A 23071-nucleotide genomic window follows, 5' to 3' on the forward strand; every position below is an offset into this window, starting at 1 on the left:
TGTATATAATGAAACTAGAGATGAAAGAAAGAATGGAATAGTCATTATGAGCAAATAAAGCAGGTAAGAAAAGAAGGAAACGGGTCAGTTGCGGTGGCTCACACCTGTAATCCCAGCACTTTGGGAGGCCAAGGCAGGCAGATTACCTGAGGTCGGGAGTTTGAGACCAGCCTGGCCAATGTGGTGAAACCCCATCTCTACTAAAAATACAAAAATTAGCCAGGCCATGGTGGCATGCATCTATAATCTCAGCTACTCAGGAGGCTGAGGCAAGAGAATCACTTGAACCCAGAAGGCAGAGGTTGCAGTGAGCCAAAATTGTGCCACTGCACTCTAGCCTGGGAGACAGAGCAAGATCCTTTTCAAAACAACAACAACAACAACAAAGAAAGAAAAGAGGGAAACATTATTGAGCATCTACTCTGCTACATGAACCAGTTCTTGGGTATCCTTCTCCCCATCTTAGAGATGAAGAAGCCAGACTCAGAGAGCCTGTGTCACTTATCCATGGTCACTGAACCAGTAAGTGATGGAGTCAGGTTCAGACACAGGTATGTGTGACTCCAAAACCTGTGAACCTCCAAGTGCACACAAAGAAGAATGAATCCACAGCCCTCAGTAGCCATATCATGACATTAAGCCACTGCGAACACAGCCCCTTGCTAGCTAGGGAAGAAACCCAACTATAAGAATATATTTCTAATTACTGACAAGATATGACATTTTTAAATTTAACTTAAAATTTTAGTTTTTTGTTGGTTTAGCCTACAGTTTATTTATAAGCTTCTGGAAGACATTAAAATAGACTTAAAAGAATGGAAAAACATTTCCTATTCTTGAATAAAATGACTCCACAGTTCTTCATAAATAAACTTATAAATTAATAAAATCCCAATGAAAAATATCAACAGACTATTTTATACTTGGGCATGTTGATACTAAAATTTCTGTGGAAAATCAAACATGCAAGATTATCCAAGAAAACACTGAAAAAGAAAAACTACAATGGCATACTAGCCTCAACAAGCATTAAACCATACTAAAAAGTGTCTGTAATTAAAACACTACAGGACTAGTACATGACTAGACAAACTGACCAGTGAATTAGAGTGTCCAGAAATAAATGCAAGTACATACTGAGACTTAGTATGTGATAAAGGTAGTATCTCAACTCACTGGGGGTAAAGATAGACTTCGTAATAAGTAGTATAGGTACTGCAAGGTAGCCATCAGAAAAAGATAAGATTAGCCCTATCTCATATCATATATGAGAATTAACCCCAAATGGATTTGGACTCTAAATGTCAATAAATGAGGCTATAAAAAGTTGCTATGGTTTGAATGTGTCCTCCCAAAGTTCATGTGTTGGAAACTTAATCCTTTATCCTCGTGAATGAATAAATGCTGGCTCTGCACTCATGAATAAATTAATGTCCCTGTCATGTGAGTAGGTTTGTTATCATGGCTTTGTTATAAAACCAAGCTTTCTTGGGCTTGCTTGCTGTGTCTCACCATGTGATGCTTCCTGCCACGTCCTGATGCAGAAGGAAGGAGACTTCCCAGCCTCTAGAACCATGAGCTAAATCAATCTCTATTCTTTATAAATTACCCAGTCTGTATATTGGATTATAGCAACAGAAAATGAATGAAGACAAAAGTACCACAGGAAACAAGGATAACTGTGGTATAGGGAAAAGCTTTCTAAATCAAGAACCAAAATGTAGAGGCAATAAAATATTGATAACTTGATCACATAAAACTAAACTTTTTTTCATGGTGTAAAAATTTTTAAACCACCATAAACAAGTGACAAACTCAGATAAAATATTAGGAAGATATATCCATAGACAAGAGGCCAATACTCCTAATATACAAAGAACCCTTGAGGAACAGTAGATAAAAGCCCAATAAACAGAAAATTCACAAAAAACAAGATATATAAATGGCCCTCAAACATGAGAAAATGTTTAAACTCACTCACAATTAAAGAAAAGCAAATTAAAGCAAGACTGAGATACCACTTCTTGCTTGTCAGGCTGGCAAAAACTAAAAAGCAAGACAACACACTTTGTTGCTGAGACTTTGGGAAAATAGCCACTTTCAGATTGATAAACCCTTCTGAAGAGAAACGTAGCAATGTCTAACAAGTACTTGCCTTTAACTCAGCAATCTCAACTCTAAAAATCTACCTTGAAGATACACCTCCAACAATATAAAAATATGAAAGTACAAAGTTATTCACTGAAGCACTGTTTGTAATAGCAAAATATTGGAAATAATCTAAGTATCTGGGATGGGCAGAATAATGGGCCCTCAAAGAAGCCCATGTCTAATCCTCAGAACCTGTGAATCTATCTCCTTACATGGCAAAAAAGGACTTTGTAGGTGTGACTAAGCTCAGGATTTTGAGATGGGAAGAGAAGAGTATCCTGTATTATCCAGTCCCAGTGTAATCACAAGGGTCCTAAAAGTGAAAGATGGAGGCAAGAGAGTCAGAATTAGAGAGAAATGAAGATGCCATGCTGCTAGCTTAAATATGGAGGAAGGGCCCATGAGCCAAGGAGTGCAGGCAGCCTCTAGAAACTAAAAAAAGGCAAGGAAAGAGGTTTTCTCCTAGACCCTCCAGAAGAAATGCAGCCCCCCTCACATCTTGATTTTTAATCCATTGAGAACCATTTCAAACTTCTGGCCTTCAGAAATATAAGATAAAAAATTTTATGTTGTTTTAAATCACTAAGTTTGTGATAATCTGTTACAGCAATAGAAAACTAATACAGTGTACATACATTATTTGAATAAATTTTGATATAGCTACACAATAAAATTCTATGCAACCATTTTTTTAAATGATAAAGATCTCTGAATTGATTTGGAGTGGTTTCCAGGATATACTGTTAAATGAAAAATGCAAAGTAAACAAGGTATCAATGATATGCTACCCTTCGCACATAAGAGAAGGGGGCATAAGAAAATACACATGTAGCTATTCACTGTACCAAATCAATGTAGAAAGGACAAACCAAAGATTTATCTTGGTTAAGAAATTAAACACCTATAGAGGAAGTGTGGTAACAGGGTATTATAAAGAGGAGGGGGAATGGGAATGGGTTAATAGGGAGAAAGAGGAAGAACATTTCTTGAAGTGTATCTTGTTTGTTTGTTTGTTTGTTTAAGACGGAGTCTCGCTCTGTCACCAGGCTGGAGTGCAATGGCGCCATCTTAGCTCACTGCAACCTCCACTTCCTAGCTTCAAGCGATTCTGCTGCCTCAGCCTCCCCAAGTAGCTGGGATTACAGGCGCCCGCCACCACACCCAACTAACTTTTGTATTTTTAGTAGAGACAGAGGTTTCACCATGTTGAGCCAGGCTGGTCTCAAAGCCCTGACTTCAGGTGATCTGCCTATCTTGGCCTCCCAAAGTGCTGGGATTACAGGCATGAGCTACCACGAATGTATCTTTTTATATAGCTATGACTATTAGAACCATAGCAATGTTTCATATACTCCTCAGCCCTATAATTAATTAAAATCAACCAGATGTGGAGAGAATACAAAGTATAACAAATAAATCCAACTGCATTACAAGTCAATAAACTAACACTGAAGGAGCCAGGAAAAACTAACCTTATTAACTTCTGAAAATAGTATTTTGACTGGATACTGTGAAGACAAAAAGAACATACAAATAATGTCCTCTAGTTATTGAATCTGTTTCTTACAGGGGTACATATGGGCAATTCTAAAACTATTTTATGTGTCTACTGGGATTAAAGTGAATATAGTGTAAAGTGTCTCACTACCTGAGGAAAAACAACTTACAGATAAAGAAAAGGAAAGAGCTAGAATGAAATGTGTCACACTGGATTGGAATTAGAGGTGCCAATATGAACTTGTGGTTTAGAAAATATATACAGATAGGTAGATATAGAAATAAATACAGATGTGTGTCTATGCATGGGTTCATATACATACATGTCTTTGCTGAGAGAACCTAGGGACAATCGTTATAACAGTAAGCATAACCAGAGCCCAGGTCTTGATTTCCAAATATCATTCTCTGACAAAAGGAACCAGGACTCCATGAAGAAGTCAATAATTCCAGGCCTGGAGCAGGAACAATATAAGATGAGCCTGGCATATACTGTGATCACAGAAAAGAAGCAAGTACTCAAAAAAGGATGAGTTCTATTAAAATGATATAGAAAGCAAATGGAAGTTGGTCAAAGTCAAGGCTGAAACAATCTGAGCCACAAAATAAATATTGATGGCACTAGCTTATAACCCACAGAATAAAATGTCCATGAAAACATATTGATATAAATAATTGAATAAATAAACACACAAAGAAGGGACAGCTCTTCCAATTAACAAATACAGATGAAATGAAGTAAATAAAAAAAATCAGTATTAGGCAAACCTCAGAGTAATAATTGTTGCATGTAAGATCCCACCAATGAAAGATGAAATCAGTGGGCAAAAGTTCAAGAAGAAGCAGGATATTAACAAAGTCTCAAAGTATTTCCTCAAAGATATTTATCAATTAGAAAGAAAAAATAGTAACTTTACAGTGTATATAAACTTGATGGATACAATCTTAACCAAGTGATCAAGGTTAACACCACTAGCAATAAGACATATCAACTTCATGTATCCTCTGATACAATGCAACAAGGAAGACACAAAAGCAGTTTATGGTTTAAGAAAACTAAGCGAAAACATTCACAATCTCAATATAATTATGAGAAAATACTGAACAAACCCAAAGTAAGAAATTCTACTAAATAAATGACCAGTATTTCTCAAAAGTACTTATCATAAAAGCCAAGGAAAGAAAGAATAACTGTCACAGATGGGAGGAGATTGAGAAGACACCAATTAAATGTAATGCGAGATCTTGGGTTTGATCCTGGAACAGAAAAGGGACTTTAGGAGAAAAACTGGTGAAATGAAAAAAAAAAAAAAAAAATCAGTGGTTTAAATAGTATTGTACCAATATTAATCTCCCAGTTTTGATCACTGTACAATTATTTTGTAAATTGTTAATATTAGAGAAAGCTGGATAAAGGATATACTTGAACTCTCCATGTTTTGCACCTTTTCTGCAAATCTAAAATTATTTCAAAATTAAACATTTTTTAAAAATATGGATTCACTTTTATTCTGAATATCATGAGTTTATTCAAGTCTAATAATACTGCAGATCGTTTTCCTTAATACTCAACATTAAAGACATCTATGGGGGCTTTTTTCTCTCTCTAGAAATCCTCCTCCTCCTGCTGCCCTAAATTCTTCATCATCTTAAGGAACCAGGTAAAGTAGAAACAAGACATGTAGAAGTCTAAAGATTTTAATAGCAAGGTTACCTGAAATTCTTTTGAAATATGGTAGGGTGACTATGTGTCTATCTGTATACATATTATCAAAATGTATAAAGAGGCAAAAACAATTATTAAAGCTATAGGATCATTTTAAATCATTTTGTACCTGAAACCCTGCATATAGTAGGCAATTGTAAATGCCTCACAGAATTAATAAATAATAAAGCAATCTACCCCCTTGCCCAAGCAATGAAGAACAAAAATTAACAAAAATTTGCTCTCTTCAGATTTATGAAAATAAAATTATAGCTTGGAGAAAAAAAAAAAAAAAGCTTTCTGATGGTTACTAGATTCATTGGTCTCACTTAAGTTTGTGAACAAATCTAAAAACAGTGTGTCTGCCCTGGAGAAGTGTCTGTCCTGGACCCATTGTTTGCATGGAAGGGCTAGGCAGCCAAGGATCAGCTTGGTGGCTTGACCCTTCTTTGCCATTTATCTACCTTTGTAGAAAAGTGCCTGTGGCACTAATGACCTTTATTAACTGTTCTGCTTTCACTTCTTACCATTTCTGGACATCAGAATATAGGAAATATTAAAAGCATTTTCATTAGCTCCCCTAAGTGACTGCAGACATATTAGTATCTGCCCCACATTTTAAGAGACTTGGTGGACATTTTTAGTAGGCTCTTTGAAAGTTAAATAATGCATAATAGTATTTGCATTTAGATACAGTCCTTCATACTACAACTAAGCTAACTTATTTCCACTCATTTCAGCTTTGAAAGAGAAAGACACAGCAGGTTGCCACTCAAACTTTGAAGACCAGTAAAGGTCAAGATGCACTTTTCAAAGGGGCTGTGTGGGCAGAACCTGGTGAGCAGTTTCTTTATCTGAGCCAGTTAAAGACTTAGTATGTGACTTCTAATCTTTACTGTACAGTGTCTAGCTTCTGTATGCTCATGAAGAATGGACCTCATCCCAAAACAGCTGGATATCCACATGCAAAAGAGTAAAGTTGGACCCTTACTACATACCATACATAGAAATTAACTCAAAATGGACCAAAGACCTAAATTTAAGAGCTACAACTAGAAAACTTTTAGAAAAAAAAACATAGGAGCAAATCCTTATGAAGTTGGATTTGGCAATAGTTTCTCTGATATGACACCAAAAACAACAAAAGAAAAATAAATTGGACTTCATAAAAATTGAAAATGTGTGTGTCAGGGGACACTGCCAAGAGGAAAAAAAAAAAAAAAACACCACCTGCAAATGGGAGAAAATATTTACAAAACTTATATCCAATAAAGTATCCATAATATGTAAAGTACTTTTTTTTCCTCATGATTTCTCAGTTTATTGCTCCCCTATTGGGCTTTCTGTTTAATAAACACGTAGGAGCTCTAATTACAAGTGAAGAAAATGAAGGTTCATGACAAAATACAACACATTGGAGATACTTGTTAAAATATTTTCTCAAAAACAACAACAACAACAACTGTCCATTTTGACTTATTTTGTTTTGGTGCCATTCAAAATGTATAAAAAGCCTTAGCAACTAAATGAAGACTGGGTTTCAAGAAAAAAAAAAAGTAAAGAAGTCAGTATTGCATGTCTTAACTGAATTTTTACATGGATTTGCAGGTTTAATTCTACTTGCATACATAGCATCTTTGTTTTAATCTAACGTATTTAGAGAAGATCACATTGTACGCACTTGTACAGTTTAACGTCTAAGTAGAATATGTCGATCTCATAACATGATTTTAAAAAATCAGAAATTACAGTCCATTTAATACATGATTATGAGGATGCATACAATCATCCTCAAAGCTGTTGCCATCAATACTCAGAGCAATTCGCCTGGTATCTTGTTGAGACCTCACCTTCTGCCCTTCATGTCTGTCTTGGGGTAAATCAAGAGGCAAACCAGAGCCAGCGCTCAGCACCAAATGGTCATCTTCTCACTGGGATCTCATCACCAACATGCTCAACCCCTAAGTTGGCACCCACAAGAGACTTCCCTGCAGCCCTCTCCAGCCACAAGATGTCACAGTGAAGCACTTAGAAATGCAGGACATGTTATGGAGCACGATGCTGAGGAGGAAGATCAAGACCCAAGCCACCAAGATGACAGTACACGCCCCCAACCAGATGGAGCTTTTCACCACGACCCGCCTATCCTGGTCCTCCTCTGCCGCCCCCTGGGGAGCCTTGCCTTGCAGAGGCTGCTGTCCAGCAGGGATGGTCACCACATTGACGGACTTCTGCGGGCTCCTGGGCAGCAGGCGGTAGCTCATGTGTCTGGGCAGCAGCGCATGCTCCTTGGAGATGGGCAGGGGCAGCATGTAGCACCCATTGCTGGGAAGTCTGATGAAAACCGGTGTGTGCTCGGAAGTGTGTGGAATGGTGATGACAGCCAGGACCTCAGGGTCGTCAAGGAGCTGTGACACGGAGAAGCGGGGCGGGGGGCGGCTTGGTGACACCGCTGCACCAGGGTCATCACACGTCCTTCTGACTGGTCCTCATCTGCTGGAGGCACACTGAACAACAGGTGTGCTTGCAATCCAGCAACTTAGGCCTTCGCTAGGGGCTGTAGTAATTAAAACAGATCTGACATTCTAGCAGAGTCCTGGGACAGCGTCTCCATGGTGGACCCTGAGCAGGAAGGGCAAGGCCAAGGGGAAGGGGAGGGAGCTGGTCTTCAGAGGCCGCCGCTCTGCGTCTTTCCAGTGCAGGTCATGGGGAGCTCACAGGCATCAGCACTCACAGGTGTGTTCATTTTGTCAAAGGCCAGGGCGACCTCAGCGACAGGCACTCAGAGCCAGCAGCGGGGCACATCTTCTCTCAAAACACCCAGGAATACAAGGCCAGCAGCAAGGGTAATTTTCAAAGACCATGGCTTCTGGAAACAGCGGTTCCCAAGGAAAACATTGCAGTATGATTATTTATCCTCCCAACTGAATATGTCACTGAGTCCCTTTCACCCCATTCTGCGCGATGACATCAAGTGGAAATGGTACGCCTTTGGCAGGCAAGAGCCAGGAAGCACAACTGAGACTGAGCTTTCTTCAGCGGAAGTTTCTCCGTGGCGGGTTCAGGCGCTCCCTACAGAGGCTGCAGCGTCAGCATCGCGGGGTGGTCCTGGCGCGCCCGCCCAGCTGAGCCAGACACGCCCTAGGGCCAGCGGCCACCGCGAGCCACAAAAAGGACACACAAAAGACTAGAACTGACATTTCACCAAAGCAGATACACAAACGGCCATTAAGCCCATGAAAACATATTCAACGTTATTAGCCATTATGGAAATTCAACTCAAAACCAGAATGAGATATATTTCAAAATCACCAGATGACTAGAATTTGAAAAAAAAAAAAAAGAGAGAGAGAGAGAAAATAAGATTTGGTGAGGACATAAAAAATAGTAACTCTTACACTTTACAGTGGGAATGTAAAAAACTGCGGCCATGGTGGAAAACAGTTTGGTGGTTCCTCAATAAGTTAAGCATAAAATTACCATATGGCTCAGCAACTCCATTACTAGGTATATACCCAAAAGAATGGAGAACAACTGTTCAAACAACAACTGGTATAAGAATGTTCACAGCAGCACTAAACAATAGCCAAAACGTAGAAACAACCCAAATATCCACCAACAGATGACTAGGTAAACAAAATGTAGTATATCCATACAATGGATGATATTCAGCCATAAAAAGGAATGAGGTACTGATACATGTTACAACACGGATGAATCTTAGAAAGATTATATTAACTGGAGGAAGCCAGACACAAAAGACTATGTATTCTATGATTTCATTTATAGAAAATGCCCAAAATAGGCAAACCCATTGAGACAGAAAGCAGATTAGTGGTTGCAAAGGGCTGAGGAAGGACAGGAGGAATTTGAAGTGGCTGGTTAACAATTATAGGGTTTCCTTTTGGAGTGATGAAGTGTTACAGAATTAAACAGTGGTGACAGTTGCACAACATTGTACATGTACTAAATGTCACTGAATTGTGGTAGACTTTAAAATGGTGACGTTTATATGATATGTATTTTTTTCACAAGTGAAAAAAATGAACTTCGGAAGAATGACTTCAGGTGAGGAACATGGGGAGACTAAGGCAGCTAGTGGGTACAGGAGGTATGGGCAGAAATGAGTCCCAGAAGGACAAGCTAAAGACAGTGTGGATCCAGGAGTTAAGTCACGCATGTACCCCCACTCCCTCAGCGAACTGGTGTTGGCCATGCCGCCCCTTTATGCAAGACACTTCCAGGTTAAGTCCACTTACATTTCTAGGCTCTGGGCCAACTCCCACTCACTATCTGGTCTTTCTACCTACAAACATTGTGCTGCTTTCTTCTCCTCCACCTACTCTACATTCTGGTTCCTTGTCACCAAAAGCCTCTCTGCAAAGCACACACTGCACTTTCTTCCTTTCCTCAGAACATAGGACCCTTCCTATTTGAAGATGTTAGTACAGTCTTCTCCTCAAAAAACAAGCAAGTGAAGAAAAAAAACAGACGGGAGGGCACAAGTATGACAGATATTGGGAGTTATAAGGATTTAAGCAACTTTTAAATGCGCTCATAATAGTTGTTTGCTGCTTTAATTCTTATGTATTTGAGAAAGCACTTATTGAGCACACACTATATTTTATGTTGCAAAAACCAGCAGGTCACATCACTACTCCTCTCAAAACCCTTTAGTGGCTTCCCACGTCACTCAGAATACGTTTCAAAACATTTGTCCTGGGTACAAGGCTTGAGCGACCTCTCACCTCATCTCTCTCCACTCTCCCGCATCCTTTCAGAGTTCTGCCATACCAGCCTCTTTACTGCTCTTCCAATCACCACGAGTTCTCCCAGCTCAGTGCCTCTGCATTCACTTTCCTTCTGCCTGAAACTCTTTCCCCGGCTATCTGCATGGCTCACTTTGTCATTTCCCTCAAGGCTCAGCTCAAAGGTCACCTTCTGAGGCTTGCACTAACTACTCTACCAAAAATGGGATTTCCCACTCACCCATCCACTGTCTCCCATCATCATCCCTTACTCTTTTTCCTCTCACAGAACTCATCACCACTAAGACGTCGTGGTTGTTGGTTTGTTGCATGTGTTCCCACTGGAGTGTAAGTTCCACAGGGGAAGGGTTTTGTTCACTGTTATGTCTCCCCATCTAAATACTGCCCAGTATAGAGCAGGGGCTCCTCCATAAATATTTGGTGAATGAATAAATGGCACATCTAATAAGAAAACTTTTGCTTTAATTACTGACTTTGCTGAGTGCTTACATGGGGCAGATGCTGTGTGCTAAATTCTTATATGTGGGACATCTCACTTAATCCTCAGAGTAACTCTACAAAGTATCATAACCCTTATTACTAAGCTATATACTCACATGTGGGAAATGAGACACAGGCAGGCTAAAGCAACGTGCCTACAATCAAGAATTATCCAATGGACATAGAAATCAACTTGAAAGAGCTTCCATTAGCCAAAGACGGGATAACTTGAGCAAGAAGAATAATGACTACAACTGATTAAAGAGTTTATAGTCACAATATACAAATAAAAATTATTTGGTCACCTTTGGAGATTTCTAGAGTGTCAATTCACTATTCTGAAATCGCTAAATAAAAGGACAGAATCAAGCATTTATTTTTGTTTCCTGTATAAACTACATTTCAGGATAACCAAGTAGGAAGAGAAAGTTCTTAATAAATTTCCAGACAAAAAATGTCAAAGGAATGAGAGAATATTGTTAAACTGCCATTTTTTTCAAGCCCTAATGAAGTCACAGATGTGGGCAATGATCATGAGTGGATGGTAAGGCCAGTTGATCACAGGTTGATGGGGAACTTTATAATGGGCAGCTCAGGTTGATATGACTAAAGGAAAGACAACCAGACCTCATGAGCTTTATGACGTGATGTATTAGAAAGTACACAGTGCCACCTAGAAAAGATTCTTGCTAAAAGAACTGAACCTGAGTCTCATCAAACCTCTAGGTTTACCAATTCATAGGAAGAATGAAGTGTAGAAAAATATGTTAAAAAATACCATGAGGAGGCAATCAGCCAAATACAAACTGTAGGACGTTCCATAGAACAGATGAGCTGGTTTCTTCAACTAATAAATGGTATGACAAGTAGGAAGGAAGGGATATTCTCACAAACTGAGAAAGACTTAGGAGTCATAATAATCAAGTATAGTATGAAAACTTTGCTTGGATCCCTGTTTCAAACCCAACTATAAAAGACACTTGTGAAGCAACTGAAATTAGGTTGCATATGATAGGAAGAAATTATTGCTAAGTTAGTTAAATATGGTTATATCCATATCTGTTACAGATTCATACGGAAATATTTACAGGTAAATTGAAATTTGCCTTAAAGTATATTCCAACAAAAAGGGGCAAAAAGGCAAAGGAAGATGGAATAGAAGAAACAAGATTACCAAAATGTTAGTTTTAAAGTTTTTTTTTAAGTTTTCCTCTCCTCTACATGCACTTTAGCAAGTTAGATTTGCTGGTGGGTCTTAGTATTTCTTTCTAAATTGACGAGATTATATCTTCAGTTAATTTTTTTCAAAACACCTGGCTGACTTATTTTCTTAATATTTGCATGTTTAAAATTTTCTTTTTATCAGCATGTATGTATAATTTACCTAAAATTTTGGGGTTTTTCTCTCAAAATTCTGAAGATATGGCTCCATAGTCTTCTGGCACTTAGAAGACATTTGAAGCCAGACCAATTTTGGCTCACAAAACACTCTAGAATTCTCAGTTCTTAACACAATATTGAAACTGTTTGTTGTCACTACCACAAGTATCTCTAGCTCCTAATTCAACTGGCATATGATAGACACTCCATAAAGTGTATTAAATGCGTAAGTGAATGTTGCAATGCCAAAGGAATACCTCCCAGTATGTGTCTGGAAGTATGTTTCTTCTTATAATTATATTTGGAACATACTGTATCTTTTACCTGCATGGTAAGATTTCACAGGAAACTGAGGGAGTCTATATATATTCTTCCTTCATTTTATCCTCTTGTACACTCAGGCCTTTACAGACTTGTTTCTTCCCTCATATTCTACTGACATGGTTCGTCCCAGGCACTGACCTTTTTTTGAAGGCATTTGACTTCTCTGTAGCATTTGACACCATTGAAAACACCTTCTTTCTTCTTGAAACACTCTGTGAACAGACTGCCAGGCCCCAGGTACCTCAACAACAGCTCATTAAGAAATTCAGATGGGAAATTTCTTTTTTATTCTTTTTCTTTTTCTTGAGACAAGGTCTTTCTCTGTCACCCAGGTTGCAGTGTAGTGGCATAATCACAGCTCACTGCAACCTGGACCCCCCAGGCTCAAGCAATCCTCCCACCTCAGACTCCCGAGTAGCTGGAACTATAGGCACACATCACATTGCCCAGCTAATATATAATAATAATCTATAATACATATAAAATATACGTAATATATGTTACACATATTATAAAATATATGTAATATATGTTACACATGTTATAAAATATATGTAATATATGTTACACATATTATAAAATATATGTAATATATGTTGCATATATTATAAAATATATGTAATATGTTGCATACATTATAAAATATATGTAATATATGTTGCATATATTATAAAATATATGTAATATGTTGCATACATTATAAAATATATGTAATATATGTTGCATATATTATAAAATATATGTAATATATGTTGTATATATTACATATATAACATGTAATATGTGTAACACATAATATATGTAATATGTGTGTAATTATATATGTAATATATGGCATATATCATATAATATATAATATGTTATATATATTAGCTGGGCAATGTGATGTGTGCCTATAGTATTATATGTAATATATATTATTATATATTATATATTTCATATTATATATATACACACACACACACACACACACACACACAGAGTGGGGAGAGAAAGAGAGAGAGAGAGAGGAGACGGGGTTTCGTCATGTTCCCCAGGCTGGTCCCAAGCTCCTGGGCTTAAGCCATCTTCCTCCCAAGTAGCACGAGCCACCACGCCTGACTAATCTTTCTTCTTGTTTTGTAGAGATGGGGTTTCACCGCGTTGATCAGGATTATAGGCATCAGCTACCCCACCCAGCCTATACATATCAATATTAAATAACTATATGTTTTGGTTTATAGCTATGCCTCATTTTCTTAACACCAAAGTCTAACAATAGACATAAAGGTCAAAGTCTAGATCTCATGTATTTTTAAAAAATCTTCAGTTTGTTGCTTGAACACAATAAACAACAAATAAACATCTGTTTACTACCCAAGTAATCTTTACATTGATCATAACTGCTTTGCCTATATAAGCACTGTAGCATAGCATGGACCTATAGAATATGTTCTTCCTTTATTCTCAAAATGCTTTTCCAGCCACTCAGGTGATACAAAATTAGTTTAGGTGTGCCACCTAGTGGTATTTTAAGGAAGTATTTTAAAGTAGTGCTAGTTTACCACTCATCACCATTCTAACCCAGGCTAGAAAGAAATTGAAGTTTGTTGATAATCTGAAAACACCATTATAATTAGTAGCATAAATCCTCTCCATCAAAATTTGAAGCAAAGTCATTAGTTCAAAAAAAGAAAACCTTTTGATTTGAGGCCTTTTACAAATTTGATTAACCAGACTCCAGTGATTGATTTAATTTCATTTCCTGATTGGCTATTAATTGAAAACTTGCTTGGTTTCTATCTCCAATATAGATTATATTAAATCACTGACAATCACCAATTATAATTATGTAGCATCACAGAAAAAGAAGTGAAAAAATGCTTCTCACCCCAGGCTATGCATTACAGTCACCTGGAGAGATTAAAATAACTTTGTGAAGGTCTGAGGTGGGACCCAAACATTCAAAAGGCCCTGGATGAATCAAATGTGCAGCCAGGATTGGGAGCCTGGCCAGTGGTGTAAGAGATGGGGTTGAATCATGAGTGGTCTTTCCCCCACAAGAAAAAAAAAACAGTAACACAAGATTATTGAGCTGTGATTTATCTCTTTTTTAATCAAAAAATATAGAACTAAAGAAACTCCAGTAGGATAAGATTTTAGTTATTAGGCTTTACTTTAATAAATGTTTTGCTTTATTTCTTCTATTTATCCTTTTCGTGGAGGTGCCATTAGATTAAAAAATAGCCGAAAGCCTAAATCACAGGCTAAAGATGTTATTTGGACGTGGTATTTCAATCAGAATTTTTTTTAAAACTTCACCTTTGAGGACCCTAAAAAGAGATCATCTTCTAGCCCAGTAGTCAAGTCCATTCCATTTGCAGGGTCCTTTTCAACCCTAGAGACTTCTGGGACATGAGGTCAATTCTAGCCCAGCCTTAGCTATTTGGATTCACTCAACACATAGGGAGGAGCTTCAGGAACATTGTCACAACAGAATTCTTAAGTTTAGTGGGAGATTCGCTGGTGTTCATCTTATACTCCATAACTTACATTTGATATAAATATATTCTGTGGTATATATCAAATATTTCATACTCTTAAAAAAGGAAAGAACAGCTCTAAACCCTAGAATGATGCTAGAAGTTTAATTCCTTCAAGTAGGACACATTCAAGGAGCAACCTGATCTTCCAAAACTGCTATAGATGACAATGTTTTTCTCTAGGCTGCCCTAGGCAGGATCAGAACTCAAGTATCTCTAGAGTTAGAACGCTGGTTCAACCATATTGGTCTATATTCCCCTGTTCATCCTTTCTTAAAATTAAGAAATAAATAATAAAGTGTATTTTGATCAACAAGAAAAACCTAGTCACCTTAAGCAACACATGGGAGAATCAGTCCACCATGGGCCAAGTCTTCCTGAACCACCTTGTTGGGTAGGATGAGGTCACAGGCCCTGACTGCTCTTTAGCTGGGTCATTTCCCAGAGTTGCGTTTGCAGTAAACAACCTTGAGGGATGAGGTACCATCTCCGTCCAGTCAAAGAGCAGACTTGCTCATCACTCATGATGAAAGTGAGAGTCCACAAGCTCAATTATCCTCAGCTATGTCACAAACCCAAAGCATCCATCCCAGTATCCAACGAGGCTCTCCTTCATCTCCTCTATGGGACTTGGAGTATGTGCTGCTTTCTGTGCTATGAGTAATAAAGTCTTCTGTCAGCATAAATAACAGGCTAATTTATTACAGCAGTCCCCTCTTATCCATAGTTTCATTTTTCACAGTTTGAGTTACCCATGGTCAACCTCAGTCTGAAAATATTAAATGGAAAATTTCAGAAATAAACAATTCATAATTTTTAAATTGTCCATCATTCTGAGAAATGTGATAAAATCTCCCACCATTCCAGCTGGGACATGAATCATTACCTTGTCTAGTGTAGCCAAGCTGTACACACTACCTGCCTGTTAGTCACCTAGTAGCCATCACAGCTATCAGATCAGCTGTCACATTATCACAGTGGCTAGTGTTCAGGTAACCCTTGTTTTACTTAACCATAGCCCCAAAGTGCAAGAGTAGTGATGCTGGCAATTTGGATATACCAAAGAGAAGCAATAAAGTGCTTCCTTTAAGTGAAAGAGTGAAAGTTCTCAATAAGAAAAAAAAAAAATCATATGCCAAGGTTATTAAGATCTACAGTACAATAAGGTATTTTGAGAAGGAGAGAACATACACAAAACTTTTATTATAGTATATTGTTATAATTATTCTATTTTTATTATTAATTATTGTTAATCTCTTACTATGGCTAATTTATAAATTAAACTTTATCACAAGTATGTATGTACTGGGAAAACCATAGTGTACATAGACTTCAGTAATATCCATGATTTCAGGTATCCACTGGGGATCTTGGACCATATCCCCCACAGATAAGGAGGACTACTGTTGTTTGCAAGTAGCATAAAATCTCAGACACTTTACATGCCCTGATAGTTTTGGTGGCAAATGTGAGATGCTCATAGAGATATCTGACTTTCTGGAAAAGAGGGACAAAGGCACTGGCTGGCTGTATTATAGGACGTGAGAAAATTCCTGGAGATCTGGTAGTAAATGATCTTACCTAGATGGTGATGAGGATGGGAAAGTGGAATAAGGGTTCTTCACTGTCCTATGTGTTAAATGTGGTTGAACAACATAAGGTAGGTTTGAAACAAGGTGTCCTAATGGTGCTTGGGCTGTGTCATGCTCCCTTCTGGGGTGGGAGAAGGGAGGATGTTATCATGACAATGGGGCAGTAAGTCCCATGCTCCAGCCAAAAAACAGCACAACGTGGCTATGGCTGCTGAATCTAGGGGTCCCCAAAGCTGAAATAAATGGTGTCAGCAATGAGGGTAGGGAACTATGGGTAGACTAAAAGCATCAGAAACTTGTTTATTGAGCCCAGTGGCAGGTGGCCACTTGAAATTGAAAGTAAATACAAAGCCTTGCTTACTGGCACTGAGCTGCTGTCTCCCTCCAGTCCCCTATCCCTCCCCTGCCTCTCTCCAACTTCTGCTGCTTTAGGGAAGTATGCTGGGGAACTTCAGGGAAGGGAGTGACTCAAACTTTTATGGCTCTGTTGGACTGGACACAGGTGCCAAAGTCTACTTGGTCTCAGGGAAGGCAAGTATGCTAAGCACTGGGGTAGCCCAGAGCTCCACAGACTGCAAGGCTGTGCAGTGGCACCAGCAAAGGCTGAAATAATGATGGCTCTGAGTGGCAGTTCTCTCCAGAGGCCAGAGAACACAGGAGAGGAAGCAGCACCCATTCTGGGACAAGGAGCCAAAGGACAAAAAGCCCTCCCTGCCCCTTTCCCCTAGCTGAAGACCGCATAATCTCTTGAAACTATTACAACCACCCTTGAAGTAACTATGTTAAACTCTTTGGTCTCTGTTCTTTTATTGTTATTGTTTTGGTTGTTTGAGACAGGGTCTCGCTCTGTCACCCAGGCTGGAGTACAGTGGCACGACCACGGCTCACTGCAGCCTTGACCTTCCTGGGCTCAAGCAATCCTCCCACCTCAGCGTCCTGTGTAGCTGGGACTGTAGTTGTGTAACACCATGACTGGCTAATTTTTTTAATTTTTAAAATGGAGATGGAGTCTCACTATGTTGCTCAGGGTGGTCTTGAATTCTTGGGCTCCAGCAATCTTCCTGCCTTGGTCTCCCAGTGTGCTGGGATTACAGGCGTGATTAGGCGTGAGTCATCATGCTTGGCCACATGTGTGTTGTGACTGGAGGGGGCGGGGAAGTAACTGAATTCAACTGATAGAGTGTGAGCAAACTTCACAGTGAGTAAAAAAAATTAAAGGGACCTTTAGCCAATTCAAGATACTGTGATGTGTGCCAACATTCTCCCTCCCCACTACATACATATGTACAATGACATTGATGTATTACGTGCTTGTATTATAAAACTCACAGTAACCAAAACAGACTCCCCAGTCAGGGATTCCCAGACCCCTTCCAGGTGGTCTAATAGAAACATAGAATCTCAGGGAGAAAAAGAAAATCACTCTCAAGCTCGAGAGTGCCCAATACAGCAGCACCACCTGCTGGGCACAGGCACCAAATACATCCTATATTAGTTTGCTGGTGCTGCCATAACAAAGGACCACAAACTGGACGGCTTAAGCAACAGAAATATATTGTCTCTGTTCTGAAGGGGAAAAATCTAAAGTCATGGTGTCTGCAAAGTTTGTTCCTTACTAACGCTGTGAGAGAAGCATCTGTTCCAGGCCCCTTCCTTGGCTTGTAAACAGCTGTCTTCATATTCACATTGTATGCTCCCGGTATGAATAGTCCAGTATGAATTGTATGGTCTTGTGTCCAAATTTCTTCTTCTCATAAAGTCATCAGTCACACTGAATTAGGGCCCATTCTAACCACCTCATTTTAAGTTGATTACCTCTGTAAAGACCCTATCTCCAAACAAGATCACATTCTGAAGTACCAGAGGTTAAGGCTTCAACATATGAATTTGGAGAGGGAGGACACATTTCAACCCATAACACACCCCTTTCAAAAATGGGAAGCAATCATTGGTCTGCTGCTGAGCTCTTCTTAAAAATGAACTCTTGACCCACGGAGGCTTATAACTCCCAGGTCTGACATCTCCATTTGGGGTGGGTCAACCAGGACACAACAACTACGAGGAAAGTAGTTCCAACCCTCTCCCCCTGCCACAACCCACCCCTTGCTCATGGCCCACTGTAAAAGCAGTAGATTCCCTAACCTCAACACTGCTCAACTGTGACACAAATCCACTGAGTGCACAGCACTCATTTCACCCATGCCCATCTTTGTCACCTCAGTGAGTTTTGGAGGACATGGGGAATTAATACCACCACGCTCATGCTGCTTGCTGTGCTGTGAGTAAAAAAGTCCTCTAATTCTGATGTCGGTGTCTCCAGTCTTCTGTAATAGGCTAACTTGTTAGCTTGCAAGTAAGGTAAAATCCCAGACCCTTCACAGACCCTGACTTCACGGGGACCAACATATGAGTAAAAACCCTGTAGTTTCCAAAGGTCTTTGACAAGGACATGCTAAACATTGGACACCTGGCTGATTTGTAAACCTAATACTTGGTCTCCCCTTGGTTACTGCTCTGTTACAATAATTCAGTTGTCCATTCTTTCAGTTGCATAATCCAGGATAATCTCCCCATCTCAAACATCATCTTTGGGGGCAGGGAGCATTATTCTACGTACCACATACTCTAAGCAGTTATCTCTTCCTACAGAATGGAAATTTTTACACAAATTTATCTGGATTGGAGATTTAAATTAGCCCATTCACCAAATAATTAGTAATCCATTTTATCTTGGTTTTGAGGATGCAGCCCCAAGAACATTTTATTTTGGGGGGTCAAAGGGAATGTAGGGCTGGAGCACATGTGGTAGAAACTTTAAACATTATAACAACAAAATAGCTTAATTATTTTAAAACATACCTGAAGTCGAGCACTCATAAGCATGAACTCCTTTTGATTTTTCATGCTTTCATTCATAGATTTTGAAAATATAAACCCCATTTTGACCTAAAATGTAAAAAAAGCAAGGAGACTTATAATAATATACTATATGCATTCTTGTATGCTCCACTTTGAGTTACATTGGGCTTATGACAAAGTAAAAAAAAAAGTAAACTTTCTGACCTAGGAACACAGTGTAGATTCTAGTCCTTGCTCCTAACTAGCTGTCTCACCTCAGGCATACTTAACAATTCTGGCCATCATTTTACTCACCTAACACCAACTGATTGAACTAGATAATTTCCAAAATCTTATCCCTACACTATAAGTATATGGCTGTTTCCTGATTTTTCTTCCCACCATAAATCTTGAAGACCTGAATTCTTGAAGAAAAAAACAACTCTCTTTTTTTGTGAGGGGCAGGGTGGATACCATCCATCTTCTTACCTCTGTACAATTAGGCAACAGAACCTTTGCATCTGAGGAGGGGTGATTAAGAAGATGCCTTGTGCATCTTGAGAACATATTTCTTTGTGCTCTTGCATTTGCATTTTAAGAAGATTGAGCTGTCTCAAGGTCAGATCAGTTATTCTTCCTGTCATCCCACCACAATCCCTGTCCCTCTCCTACATGCCCCTTATTTCCATCCACCCACTGCTGACTGTCTTAGCCATCCTCCTCCAGCTTCACTCTCATTCTCTCCAAGATACTATGTACTAAAGTTCTCAAAAATGGAAAAACATACGGACACTTAAATGTCCTGGAAAATGTACTTTTTAGATGAATGCACAGTAGTGTCTATCTTACATAAGTTTCTAAGTGGGCTGTCAACTCTACACGGGACAGAACTCCAATTCTTGTTCTTAATCCAACTGGGTGGTGGGTACAGAGGACCTTGAGTTAGTTGGTTGCATTTCAGAATATTGCAAAACTCGGGAAAGTTACAACTGCTCTACCCTTCTCAACAATGTTGCTGATACCTTTTCTCTTTAACAGGCTGTTGAGTAGGGTTGTGAACCTCAGGTGAGAATGGCCAGTCTTAATTCATTATAGCCAGGATTCACAAGTATTCTGTGGGAAGCCCTGCTAATGGGGTTCCAGGTGAGTGGGAACTGCAAGCAAGACTTCAGTGACTTCCTTGTATTCTGGCCAAGGATGCACCCTGGAGTTTCAGGGCTGTGTGCCAGAGTCAGCTTCAAAGCTGAGCACAGGATACCAGACCACTTACCAGGATGACGAGGCACAATGCTGAACAGGCCTGAGGTGGTGAGATTTCCCTCCCCCTCTGCCACTGTGCCACTCCAGCACCCTGTGACCAGAGTTAGAGGCCACTCACTGACAGCAGGGCGATTTGGCAGTTCTTTCCTTTCTCCAAACGCTAACAGTCCCATGTGACTCATCTCTAATAGCAGACCAGAACCTGCCTGAGGTTAGGAGCGAGATATTATCCATCTTGACAGTCTCCATCGTGTCTACTTCCCCTAAATGTTTGCACAAAGCATGAGAGATAAAAGAAAAACTGTGGCTCAGGCCACTTGCCATTACTTATTTTTCTTCTGAACATAGGAGTGGATGACTAAATTTTTACACCTGCTGCAAACATTTATTAAAAAAAAAAAAAACTGTACTCTAGTACTATTCCTCCACATACCCTGTATATCACAGAACTGTGTCCTTTAAAGTGCTCCTGTTTGTAAGGGGTTAGGATCTCCCCTGAAAAGAGAGAGAGTCCTCATGTCAATCATCTGAGAAAGAAACACTGTCTAGGAAGTTAGTATTTAGACTTACCACTTTCTGGGCCTTGCTCTCTTGGGTCTGGACTTGTAGTCTGAATGTGTTACAGGACGCTCCCAGGTAGAAGGGTTAAAGGTGGAAGCCAAGCAGGAAGAAGAGCTTCCTTATGGGAACCACACCTGAGAATAAATGCACCACACCTTGTAAATTTCACCCTGGAGTTCAGAATTTTCAACATCCTCTCCTTTCCCAACTTCCCCATTCCTGACAAAGTCATTTCCCAAAGTCTGGGAATATTCCCTAGGGTGTCCAGAACACTTTCAGCTATCTCCTTTTGCTCACAAAATATATATCAGAAAATAAGCAAAAGTTGACCTTGCAATACAGATAACTTTGATTTCACTCACTTGTATAAGGCAAGTCTTTTAAAAACTAACACTTTTTACCATGGGTAAAAAATGTCTTGCTACTTATACAATTTTAAATATCACTGTGTCTCAGAGAGATGTTTTGCAGAGAATGCCGATTTCAATCCCTCTGCCTTCATTTTCCCTCTGATTCCTACTCACATCTTGGAAGGGGTCTTTAATGCTTCAGCCCTGCCTCTCAGGTGAACTATAGATTACTATGAGAAGGTGTATTTTTGGGGAGAAGTGGGGGCTGCAAGTTCCAGACAGCCTTTCTTCCAGTCACCCGTGAGTACCTGGATTTGATTTTACTTGGGAGGACAAAAAGGATTAACTGCATGAATTCTGTCATCGGGATTACTGCGCTGACTTATTTCCTGATCAGATGACACGTTGCCTGAATGTGTGACTGATCGTCTCACCACAATCATTTTCAATAAATATTTGCATTCCATTCAAACTAAGCCACATCCCCCTGCAAATTCCAGCCCAGAGCCCACAGCTTCCGGAGGTTTTCTGTAATTAACACCGCCCTCGCTCCCTGAGGCCAATTACTGTAATTTAGGTATTCCCCGCAATGGTGTGCTGATTTCTGTTGACACCACTCTGCCTGTTTTTCTCAACTCTGTTTTAAAGCTACAGAGAGATCCGGAGTCCACGCCAGGCGACAAGAACGCGCCCTAATGGAACGAGGTTGGCAGTACCTATCAGCACCAGGGGCAGTGCGAGAGCCAAGGGCAGGCGCTCACGAGGAAAGGGCGCCCAGCGCGGCCTGGCAAACTCGGAGCCCAGGAGATCGCGCTGACTGTCAAGGCCGGACTGACCCTTCTCCCCACCCGCCTGCGGCGGTGTTCACTCACTGGGCGGCGCTGGTTCCGGGACCAGGCGACCGGTGCAGAGGTCTCTAGGCCCGGGCTCCTTTAGCCCGCGGCAGGGAGCGGGCCTCGCTCCGCCCAGCGTCGGGATTGGCGCCGAGCCACAGTAGATGACGCGTCTCAGCCAAATTCGCGCAGCCCTCGGCTTCTTTAAAGGGCCAGCACGTCCGCCAGAAGCAGGGTGTGTCCTTCCGGGCCAGGCTCAGTGTTACCGGAGGTGGAAGGGGAAGGTCAAAAGAGGCAAATTCAAAACCGCGGCGACTCAGCTGCCAGATTTTTGAGATAAGGCAGAGGAAGCGGAGTGGAATTCTCATTTAAGGCCTCTGTCCCCTCATCTGTTAAACTGCCACTCTTAAAGAGGCATAAAGATAAGACAGAAACGAAAAAGAACAGAATTGACCGAAATTACCCATTCTCTTTTGAACAGAGCCGTCTTTCTCCCCTGCTGCTCTGAGAGATGTCAATCTCGTCTCAGCCTCACCAGCAATTTCCATCTTGAATAAGCCAAGTCTCCCAGCCTGAGAGAATACTTGAATCATTGGCACTCTGTTCTTTGCTACCAAATGGCTTGGAAAAATAGCATGAACGTCACCAGTCTCTGGCCTTCAGGAAAGTCCCCGCTGACCACCACAGCGGTGGGAAGGCGTCTAACTTCCTCCAGGCTCAGCGTGTGAGTGAACACCGCCCTGACCTCCTGGGTGCGTCTTGCTGCTCTCAACAGCAGCCCTCAGGATTCTGGAGCCTGAGTCCCACAT

The 23071-nt window shown here is 40.1% G+C and overlaps 1 protein-coding gene and 1 pseudogene across 3 annotated transcripts in view; both read right to left on the bottom strand.

Moving 5' to 3' along the window:
* The window catches only part of PLGRKT (plasminogen receptor, C-terminal lysine transmembrane protein), a 264275-nt gene that overhangs the window by 52822 nt on the left and 188382 nt on the right, over positions 1-23071 (bottom strand). The window contains exons 1-3 of one of the 3 annotated variants that reach the window (XM_011988394.1): positions 22302-22451; positions 21089-21213; positions 19280-19366 (exon numbers count right to left, since the gene is read on the bottom strand). In XM_011988394.1, coding sequence (XP_011843784.1) covers positions 19280-19360 — 81 coding nt within the window. In that variant the 5' untranslated portion in view covers positions 19361-19366; positions 21089-21213; positions 22302-22451. Of the gene's footprint in view, positions 1-19279; positions 19367-21084; positions 21214-22301; positions 22452-23071 lie in introns of those variants that run through there. The other 2 variants (XM_011988396.1, XM_011988395.1) reach the window with 2 other exon arrangements.
* Positions 7315-7967, bottom strand: LOC105545454 (annotated as a pseudogene).

Source organism: Mandrillus leucophaeus, unplaced genomic scaffold, assembly GCF_000951045.1.
Source record: "Mandrillus leucophaeus isolate KB7577 unplaced genomic scaffold, Mleu.le_1.0 Scaffold329, whole genome shotgun sequence".
Taxonomy (NCBI): Eukaryota; Metazoa; Chordata; class Mammalia; order Primates; family Cercopithecidae; genus Mandrillus; species Mandrillus leucophaeus.